At 40.5% G+C, this 11,409-nt stretch overlaps 1 protein-coding gene across 1 annotated transcript; it reads right to left on the bottom strand.

The window, feature by feature from the left end:
* Positions 1–8,590: 8,590 nt before the first annotated feature.
* Positions 8,591–10,240, bottom strand: LOC104656395 (olfactory receptor 8B12-like). The gene is made up of 2 exons (XM_010355991.2): positions 10,162–10,240; positions 8,591–9,461 (listed from the first exon to the last, which is right to left on the bottom strand). The coding sequence occupies exon 2, from the start codon at positions 9,443–9,445 to the stop codon at positions 8,591–8,593; it is 855 nt and encodes a 284-aa protein (XP_010354293.2). The 5' UTR covers positions 9,446–9,461; positions 10,162–10,240.
* Between the last annotated feature and the right edge of the window lie 1,169 nt (positions 10,241–11,409).

Genomic DNA, 11,409 nt, shown 5'->3' with positions numbered 1-11,409 from the left:
AGCCCATCGCCAGCAACTGGATCAAAGCTGGTCAGAGAATGACTTTGACGAGATGAGAGAAGAAGGCTTCAGTCCATCAAACTTTTCAGAGCTAAAGGAGGAATTACGTACCCAGCGCAAAGAAACTAAAAATCTTGAAAAAAGAGTGGAAGAATTGACAGCTAGACTAATTAATGCAGAGAAGGTCATAAATGAAATGACAGAGATGAAAACCATGACACGAGAAATACATGACAAATGCACAAGCTTCAGTAACCGACTCGATCAACTGGAAGAAAGAGTATCAGCGATTGAGGATCAAATGAATGAAATGAAGCGAGAAGAGAAACCAAAAGAAAAAAGAAGAAAAAGAAATGAACAAAGCCTGCAAGAAGTATGGGATTATGTAAAAAGACCAAATCTACGTCTGATTGGGGTGCCTGAAAGTGAGGGGGAAAATGGAACCAAGTTGGAAAACACTCTTCAGGATATCATCCAGGAGAACTTCCCCAACCTAGTAGGGCAGGCCAACATTCAAATTCAGGAAATACAGAGAACGCCACAAAGATACTCCTCCAGAAGAGCAACTCCAAGACACATAATTGCCAGATTCACCAAAGCTGAAATGAAGGAAAAAAATCTTAAGGGCAGCCAGAGAGAAAGGTCGGGTTACCCACAAAGGGAAGCCCATCAGACTAACAGCAGATCTCTTGGCAGAAACTCTACAAGCCAGAAGATAGTGGGGGCCAATATTCAACATTCTTAAAGAAAAGAATTTTAAACCCAGAATTTCATATCCAGCCAAACTAAGTTTCATAAGTGAAGGAGAAATAAAATCCTTTACAGATAAGCAAATGCTTAGAGATTTTGTCACCACCAGGCCTGCCTTACAAGAGACCCTGATGGAAGCCCTAAACATGGAAAGGAACAACCGGTACCAGCCATTGCAAAATCATGCCAAAATGTAAAGACCATCGAGGCTAGGAAGAAACTGCATCAGCTAACGAGCAAAATAACCAGTTAATATCATAATGGCAGGATCAAGTTCACACATAACAATATTAACCTTAAATGTCAATGGACTAAATGCTCCAATTAAAAGACACAGACTGGCAAACTGGATAAAGAGTCAAGACCCATCAGTCTGCTGTATTCAGGAGACCCATCTCACATGCAGAGACATACATAGGCTCAAAATAAAGGGATGGAGGAAGATCTACCAAGCAAATGGAGAACAAAAAAAAGCAGGGGTTGCAATCCTAGTCTCTGATAAAACAGACTTTAAACCATCAAAGATCAAAAGAGACAAAGAAGGCCATTACATAATGGTAAAGGGATCAATTCAACAGGAAGAGCTAACTCTCCTAAATATATATGCACCCAATACAGGAGCACCCAGATTCATAAAGCAAGTCCTTAGAGACTTACAGAGAGACTTAGACTCTCATACAATAATAATGGGAGACTTCAACACTCCACTGTCAACATTAGACAGATCAACGAGACAGAAACTTTACAAGGATATCCAGGAATTGAACTCAGCTCTGCACCAAGCGGACCTAATAGACATCTATAGAACTCTCCACCCCAAATCAACAGAATATACATTCTTCTCAGCACCACATCGCACTTATTCCAAAATTGACCACATAATTGGAAGTAAAGCACTCCTCAGCAAATGTAAAAGAACAGAAATTATAACAAACTGTCTCTCAGACCACAGTAAAATCAAACTAGAACTCAGGACTAAGAAACTCAATCAAAACCGCTCAACTACATGGAAACTGAACAACCTGCTCCTGAATGACTACTGGGTACATAATGAAACGAAAGCAGAAATAAAGATGTTCTTTGAAACCAATGAGAACAAAGATACAACATACCAGAATCTCTGGGACACATTTAAAGCAGTGTGTAGAGGGAAATTTATAGCACTAAATGCCCACAAGAGAAAACTGGAAAGATCTAAAATTGACACTCTAACATCACAATTAAAAGAACTAGAGAGGCAAGAGCAAACACATTCAAAAGCTAGCAGAAGGCAAGAAATAACTAAGATCAGAGCAGAACTGAAGGAGGTAGAGACACAAAAAACCCTCCAAAAAATCAATGAATCCAGGAGTTGGTTTTTTGAAAAGATCAACAAAATTGACAGACCGCTAGCAAGACTAATAAAGAAGAAAAGAGAGAGGAATCAAATAGACGCAATAAAAAATGATAAAGGGGATGTCACCACCGACCCCACAGAAATACAAACTACCATCAGGGAATACTATAAACACCTCTACGCAAATCAACTAGAAAATCTAGAAGAAATGGATACTTTCCTGGACACTTACACTCTCCCAAGACTAAACCAGGAAGAAGTTGAATCCCTGAATAGACCAATAGCAGACTCTGAAATTAAGGCAACAATTAATAGCCTACCCACCAAAAAAAGTCCAGGACCAGATGGATTCACAGCTGAATTCTACCAGAGGTACAAGGAGGAGCTGGTACCATTCCTTCTGAAACTATTCCAATCAATAGAAAAAGAGGGAATCCTCCCTAACTCATTTTATGAGGCCAACATCATCCTGATACCAAAGCCTGGCAGAGACACAACAAAAAAAGAGAATTTTAGACCAGTATCACTGATGAACATCGATGCAAAAATCCTCAATAAAATACTGGCAAACCGGATTCAGCAGCACATCAAAAAGCTTATCCACCATGATCAAGTGGGCTTCATCCCTGGGATGCAAGGCTGGTTCAACATTCGCAAATCAATAAACGTAATCCAGCATATAAACAGAACCAAAGACAAGAACCACATGATTATCTCAAAATGCAGAAAAGGCTTTTGACAAAATTCAACAGCCCTTCATGCTAAAAACTCTCAATAAATTCGGTATTGATGGAACGTACCTCAAAATAATAAGAGCTATTTATGACAAACCCACAGCTAATATCATACTGAATGGGCAAAAACTGGAAAAATTCCCTTTAAAAACTGGCACAAGACAGGGATGCCCTCTCTCACCACTCCTATTCAACATAGTGTTGGAAGTTCTGGCTAGGGCAATCAGGCAAGAGAAAGAAATAAAGGGTATTCAGTTAGGAAAAGAAGAAGTTAAATTGTCCCTGTTTGCAGATGACATGATTGTATATTTAGAAAACCCCATCGTCTCAGCCCAAAATCTCCTTAAGCTGATAAGCAACTTCAGCAGTCTCAGGATACAAAATTAATGTGCAAAAATCACAAGCATTCTTATACACCAGTAACAGACAAGCAGAGAGCCAAATCAGGAATGAACTTCCATTCACAATTGCTTCAAAGAGAATAAAATACCTAGGAATCCAACTTACAAGGGATGTAAAGGACCTCTTCAAGGAGAACTACAAACCACTGCTCAGTGAAATAAAAGAGGACACAAACAAATGGAAGAACATACCATGCTCATGGATAGGAAGAATCAATATCGTGAAAATGGCCATACTACCCAAGGTTATTTATAGATTCAATGCCATCCCCATCAAGCTACCAATGAGTTTCTTCACAGAATTGGAAAAAACTGCTTTAAAGTTCATGTGGAACCAAAAAAGAGCCTGCATTGCCAAGACAATCCTAAGTCAAAAGGACAAAGCTGGAGGCGTCACGCTACCTGACTTCAAACTATACTACAAGGCTACAGTAACCAAAACAGCATGGTACTGGTACCAAAACAGAGATATAGACCAATGGAACAGAACAGAGCCCTCAGAAATAATACCACACATCTACAGCCATCTGATCTTTGACAAACCTGAGAGAAACAAGAAATGGGGAAAGGATTCCCTATTTAATAAATGGTGCTGGGAAAATTGGCTAGCCATAAATAGAAAGCTGGCACTGGATCCTTTCCTTACTCCTTATACGAAGATTAATTCAAGATGGATTAGAGACTTAAATGTTAGACCTAATACCATAAAAACCCTAGAAGAAAATCTAGGTGGTACCATTCAGGACATAGGCATGGGCAAGGACTTCATGTCTAAAACACCAAAAGCAACGGCAGCAAAAGCCAAAATTGACAAATGGGATCTAATTAAACTAAAGAGCTTCTGCACAGCAAAAGAAACTACCATCAGAGTGAACAGGCAACCTACAGAATGGGAGAAAATTTTTGCAATCTACTCATCTGACAAAGGGCTAATATCCAGAATCTACAAAGAACTCAAACAAATTTACAAGAAAGAAACAAACAACCCCATCAAAAAGTGGGCAAAGGATATGAACAGACATTTCTCAAAAGAAGACATTCATACAGCCAACAGACACATGAAAAAATGCTCATCATCACTCGCCATCAGAGAAATGCAAATCAAAACCACAATGAGATACCATCTCACACCAGTTAGAATGGCAATCATTAAAAAATTAGGAAACAACAGGTGTTGGAGAGGATGTGGAGAAATAGGAACACTTTTACACTGTTGGTGGGATTGTAAACTAGTTCAACCATTATGGAAAACAGTATGGCAATTCCTCAAGGATCTAGAACTAGATGTACCATATGACCCAGCCATCCCACTACTGGGTATATACCCAAAGGATTATAAATTATTCTACTACAAAGACACATGCACATGTATGTTTATTGCGGCACTATTCACAATAGCAAAGACTTGGAATCAACCCAAATGTCCATCTGTGACAGACTGGATTAAGAAAATGTGGCACATATACACCATGGAATACTATGCAGCCATAAAAAAGGATGAGTTTGCGTCCTTTGTAGGGACATGGATGCAGCTGGAAACCATCATTCTTAGCAAACTATCACAAGAAGAGAAAACCAAACACCACATGTTCTCACTCATAGGGGGGAACTGAACAATGAGATCACTTGGACTCGGGAAGGGGAACATCACACACTGGGGCCTATCATGGGGAGGGGGGAGGGGGGAGGGATTGCATTGGGGAGTTATACATGATATAAATGATGAATTGATGGGTGCTGACGAGTTGATGGGTGCAGCACACCAACATGGCACAAGTATACATATGTAACAAACCTGCACGTTATGCACATGTACCCTAGAACTTAAAGTTTAATAAAAATAAATAAATAAAAATATAAATAAAAAAATAAAATAAATAAAAAAAAGAAAAAAAAGAAAAAGCACTCATATCCAGAATATACTTTTTAAAAAACTCTAATCAGTAAGAAAAAAGACTAACAACACTTTTTTTTTTTTTTTTTTTTTGAGATGGAGTGTCACTCTGTCGCCCATGCTGGAGTGCAGTGGCGCAGTCTTGTCTCACTGCAACCTCCGCCTCCCGGGTTCACGCCATTCTCCTGCCTCAGCCCCCCGAGTAGCTGGGTCTACCTGCGCCCACCACCATGCCCGGCTAATTTTTTTGTATTTTTAGTAGAGATGGGGTTTCACCGTGTTAGCCAGGAGGGTCTCAATCTCCTGACCTCTTGATCTGCCCACCTCAGCCTCCCAAAGTGCTGGGATTACAGGCGTGAGCCACTGCACCCAGCCACAGCACTATTTTTAAGTGGCCAAATGACTTGAACAGGCATTTCACAAATGGTGATGTCCAAATAGCTAATGAACATATAAAAAGTGCCCAACAAGGCTGAGTGTGGTGGCTCACACCTGTAATCCCAACACTTTGGGAGGCCGAGATGAGAGGATCACTTGAGCCCAGGTATTTGAGAACAACCTGGATAACCCAGTGAGCCCTCATCTCTACAAAAAGTAGAAAAAGTGGCCAGGTGTGGTGGCATGTACCTATAGTTCTCATTGCTCAAGAGTGTGAGACAGGAAGATAGCTTGAGCCCAGGAGTTCAAAGCTCCAGTGAGCCATGATCACACCACTTCACTCCAGCCTGGCAACAGAGCAAGACTTTGCCTCTTAAGAAAAGGTCAGGAGTTCGAGGCCAGCCTGGCCAACATAGTGAAACCCCGTCTCTACTAAAAATACAAAAATTAGCCAGGCGTGGTGGCAGGCTCCTGTTATCCCAGCTACTCGGGAGGCTAAGGCAGGAGAATTGCTTGAACTGGAAGTTGGAGGTTGCAATGAGCCGAGATCATGCCACTGCACTCCAGCCTGGGCAATACAGCAAGACTCCATCTAAAAAAAAAAAATCACTATTTATCAGGGGAATATTTAAAAGACTAAAGCAATATTGTAATACACACCCAATGGAGTAATTAAAATGAAAAATATTGAAAATAAAGATGAAGAGTATCTTTTTCTGAATTTGTTGATGGGAGTGCAAATCAGTCCAAATATTTTGGAAGACAATTTGATAGCATTTAGAAGCCTAAACATATGCCTCCCTTGTGACCCATAAAATCTACATCTAGGTATATACTCAAACAAAATAAGTGTATATTTCCAGCAAAATACATGTTCAAGAATGTTTATAGGCTGGGCATGGTGGCTCATGCCTGTAATCCCAGCACTTTGGGAGGCCGAGGTGGGAGGATCATGAGGTCAGAAGTTTGAGACCAGCCTGGGCAACATGGTGCAACCCTGTCTCTACTAAAAATACAAAAATTAGCTGGGTGTGGTGGCAGGTGCCTGTAATCCCATCTACTCAGGAGGCTGAAGCAGGAGAATCATTTGAACCCAGGAGGTGGAGGTTGCAGTGAGCCGAGATCGTACCATTGCACTCCAGCCTGGACAACAGTGCGAGACTACATTGCAAAAAAAAAAAAAAGAAAAAGAAAAAAAAGTTTATAACGGCTTTATTAATAATATGTAGAAATTGAAAACAAGGCAAATATCCATAAAGAAGATATTGGTAAGTAAACTGCTCTATATTCATACAATGGAATACTAAAATAAACAGCAATAACAAAGAAAATTGTTATGGATGAATCTCACATGACTCTCTATGTTAAGTGAAACATAAAAAAGTAAATGCACTATTTAACATTTATATGAAGTTCAAGTATGAGAAAAATGAAACTGTGATGATAAAGTAAGAATGTGGATATTTCCAGGAAGAGCATGGGGAGTAGTAATTGCTGGGACAGGGCGGGCAGGAGTACCCTAAAATGATAAAAATCTTCTGTATTTTCGTTTGGGTGGAGGTATGTATTCATAGCCTTATAAATGTGAAAAAAAATTCATCGAGCAGTTAATATTCGTGCACCTCAGTGTAAAATTTATATTTCAATTAAGAAGGAGTAGGGTGTTTTCATTGTACTGATTCTCCACCACTCCCACTGCACCGTCAATCCATGTGTCTTGAATTTAATAATCATTCCTCTCCTTTAGCATCAAAATGCAAACCTACCCTACACTTTCATTTCCTTAATGATATCCTAATTAAACTAAAAGATTCCAAATGAAAAAAAGCTAAACATTAATCCAAACTTTCCCTTTTTCTAATAGAAGATAACTTTCCAAAGTTTGTAAATTAAACTATCTTCCAGACAATTCACATGGCATGACTTCTGAAAGAATTGTTACCATTACTAATGTATTCAGATCAAAAAAATTATTCTCATTCTTTATACAAAGTTGTACTTCCACTTACCCAGCGCTGTGAATATATGACCTCTTCTAAGACCACCATCCCTTCCATTTATGCCTTATTGTTATTAATAGGAGGTCACAGATATACGCAATGTCTTCAATATATAATGACAATTGCCTCCCCTAACAACTAGTTGGTTGCTGTGGTTCTAATGGCTCACTTATCCAGAGCTGTCTATTACTAATTTACATTATTCAGACCCTTGAGGTGGGGCTCCAAATTCTGCCTCCATTAATCTTCAGATAAAGAATGAAGCTTGTATCTAACAAACTTAACTCCCTCAAATCTGTTTATCTCTCCCTTAGAAGGCCTTCTATTGTAAGTCTTGACTCAAGGCTCTACACCATCTCTGCGGGCACCATCCTTGATTCTATAGGGAACCTAACCCACTTCTCACTCACACACCCCAAAATTCTTTAAAAATTTCGCTTATCTTTTTGTCAAGACCACATCAACCACATTTTTCACTTCCAACACTCTTGCAAAAATGTTATTCCAAAAATTAACCCTTGAAAAGTTGCATGACATCGCTATGAATATAATTAGATTTCTTTAAATGCAAAAAAAAAGGAAACGACAATTTAAAATGAAATCAGTCAGGGAAATGATGGAACAAGGAAATGCAGCTGAAGAAAAGCACACAGATTGTATTAAAATTCAAGAACCCGGACTCCAGTTTCAGCTCTGGCACCAGGTACATGTGTGTCCTTTGGCAGCCTACAGCATATTTATGAGTGTGATGTATTACATGAGGAGACTGGAGTAAATGATTTCATAAGCCTATTCAAGATTAAACCTTGTATAACAGTAGAAACTATTCTCATAAAATAACAGTTGGAATAGTTGGGGTGGATAAGCAGTGCAAGGAGTAAGTGCACTTAAGAATAAAAGTTAAAATGTTTCTCTAAGTATGGGAGAGAAAGAACTGGCATTTGCTCCCTCACTGAAACAAGAAAAGAAACCCCCTGATTAACAAAGGTTTGGATTATCTTTCTCATTCATTTTTAAGAGACTAATTTTCTGCAAAAGGTTCTCCTCAGGGCAACTTTGACATCTTTATTCCTTAGACTGTAGATTAATGGGTTAATCTACATAGGCATCACAGCAGTATAAAAAGTGGAGGACACGTTCCCCTGGTCCAAGGGTAGAATAGAAGGTGGTCTGAGGTACATGAAAGCACCTGACCCAAAGAAAAGCGATACCACAATTATGTGGGAACTGCAGGTACTGAAGGCTTTAGACCTGCCCTCTGTGGAGCTAATGTGGAGAATGCTGGAAAGAATAAAACCATAAGAGATAACAATGGTGACAATTGGCACCCCAATGCCAATGGTCACAATAATAAAAACCACCAGCAAATTTATGTAAGAGCTGTTGCAGGAGAGCTCAAGGAGAGGAAGGATGTCACACATATAGTGATTGACAAGGTTGTCTCCACAAAAGGACATAAACATTATGTTTCTCATATGAGTCACAGCCCCAAAAACCCCCATCCCATAGACACCCAGCAAAAGGAGCAGACACACCTGGGGAGACATGGTGACTGTGTACAACAGCGGGTTACAGATGGCCACGTGGCGGTCATACGCCATCACTGATAGAATGTGGGATTCAGAAAAGACAAAGAAACAGAAGAAAAAACACTGAGTCATACACCCTGCATAGGAAACGATGTTCTTCTTTGAGACAAAACTCATCCGCATTTTAGGGGCGAGGGTAGTGGAATGACTAAAATCTATGAGGGACAAGTTGAAGAGGAAAAAGTACATGGGAATATGCAGGTGAGAGTTGAGCCCTGTCAGGGTTATCAAACCCAGGTTCCCCACCACCGTGACCATGTAGAAACCTAGAAACAGGAGGAAGAGGGGGATCTGGAGTCCCGGCTGGTCGGTTAAGCCTGAGAGGATAAACTCTGTCACGGAGGAGGAGTTCTTGGCAGGCATTCTCCTCTAGGATTGTCTGTGAGAGAAAAAGAAGGAGTCACTCAGAAAGAGAGAAAGGCTACACACACTGGGAAGTTAATGGAAATTAAGGGAGTGGGAGGGAGAAGAAAAGAAACATTTACTGAGCACTAACTATGGAAAAGGCACTGTTCTAAATGCTGTGTGGCATTACACTCATCCCCGTTCCACAGATAAGGGCACCCAGCCTGGGCTACCTGCACAAAGTCCCAGGGCTACAGAGTTGCAGCAGCCGGAGAGCTCTGTGGTCTGGCTCCCCTGGTCTGAGTTTTTTTTGGTGGGGGGTGGGGGGTGGGGCAGGGGTAAAGGCTTTATTTTCCACTGTATATTCTCAGTGCTTACTTGGTTTTTAGTTTAGTTTTGTTTTGTTTTTTTAACACAAATTAACAATTTAAAACTTGTAATTAAATGATACTCAATTACAGAGGAAAATATCCACAGTGCTATAGAAAAAAAAATACCAATGGACACAGGAAATATTGTCAACATGACTCATCAGTAAATAAATGCAGATTGAAGGTAGGAACAATAATATGAGCCAGTGTGAGCTTCACAGGAACATCGAAATTACTCCTCTTATCTTCTAACAGTTGACACTGAGCCTTCAGTGACAAGCCAGGGCTCTGACAGCTGAGAGTGGTCTGAGTTTTCTTTTAACCACTCTGTTGTGGCACCCAGTGGCTCAGACAGGCACTCACCCCCTTCAGCTTGGAGCCACGGTGCTGCTCTCTACTGCCTGTCGCCCATCTCTTTCACAGAAATCCAGTGGCCCTGCTGAAAAGAACGTGACAACTTGGAGCCCAGGCCCCTCTACTTCTGCTTCTCCACTTTGAGAATCTTTATTCTCTTTGAGAATCTTGGTTCTCTTGCAGAGCTGAAGAAAACGATCTCTGATTGTGACTTTGTCCCAAGGCTTCAGCCCAGCTGCCAGTAATGAGACAGCAGTCTTTCCTAACACCGTGGATAACAGGCATCTGGAGAGTTTTATTCTGGAATAGAGACCTCAGAGTAGGTAACAGAGGCTCCCTTAGAGCCATCACCAGAGACCACCTTCCCTAAGGAAAATAAAATGTTTGTTTATACTCTTGATCATACTTTTAATGACCTATTCTTTCATTCAGGTTACATCTTTTTAAGCACAATTAAGGACAAGGCACTATGGGAAAAACCAATGCTTGCTACCTTGTATTAAGCACTTACTGTATACCAAACACTGTATCCAACCCAGCACCTTCATACAGACACCAAGAATCCAACACCAATGTACCTCATTTATTTCTCATAACAACCTCATGAATTAGACATGTTAATCTCCGCTTTAAAAGTGAGAAACACACACAGCTAACAGATTCCAGAATCTTAAGTCAAACGCTGGTCTGTCTAACTCCAGTTTTCGTGGTCTTTTCCACGGGCTGTACTACCTCCCTGTGATAACGAATTCTCTGAAGTATTTTTACTTACAAGGGTTTCATGAGATTCTTGATAGATAAAAACAAGCAGTCTTAAAGGATGGCTGCTAAAGTTTGGATACTTGACCTTCCAAACCTCATGTTGAAATTTGATTCCCAGTGATGGAGGTGGAGTCTAAGAGGAGGTGTTTGAGATACACGGGCAGTGCCATCCTAGTGGTAATGAATGAATCCTCACTCTATTAGTTCTCAAGAGAGCCTGGCACCTCTCTTTCCTCTCGTTTCCCCTTTATTGCCATGTGATCTCTACATGCCAGTTCCCCTGGCTTTTTGCCATGGGTGGAAACTCCCTGAGGTCCTCACCAGAAGTAGATGCTGGCACCATGTGTTTTGAACAACCTGCAGAACAGTGAGCCGAGTAAAACTCTTTTCTTCATAAATCACGCAGTCTCAGGTATTCTTTCACAGCAACGTATGTGGAATAAGACAAGGGTAGAAAGTATTAGAGCCAGGAAAGGTCAAATTAGGGAGTACTGG

The sequence above is a fragment of the Rhinopithecus roxellana genome, chromosome 15, assembly GCF_007565055.1.
Source record: "Rhinopithecus roxellana isolate Shanxi Qingling chromosome 15, ASM756505v1, whole genome shotgun sequence".
Lineage (NCBI taxonomy): Eukaryota > Metazoa > Chordata > Mammalia > Primates > Cercopithecidae > Rhinopithecus > Rhinopithecus roxellana.
The sequence above is the reverse complement of the archived record's forward strand: the minus strand, read 5'-3'. Positions and strand labels throughout refer to the sequence as shown.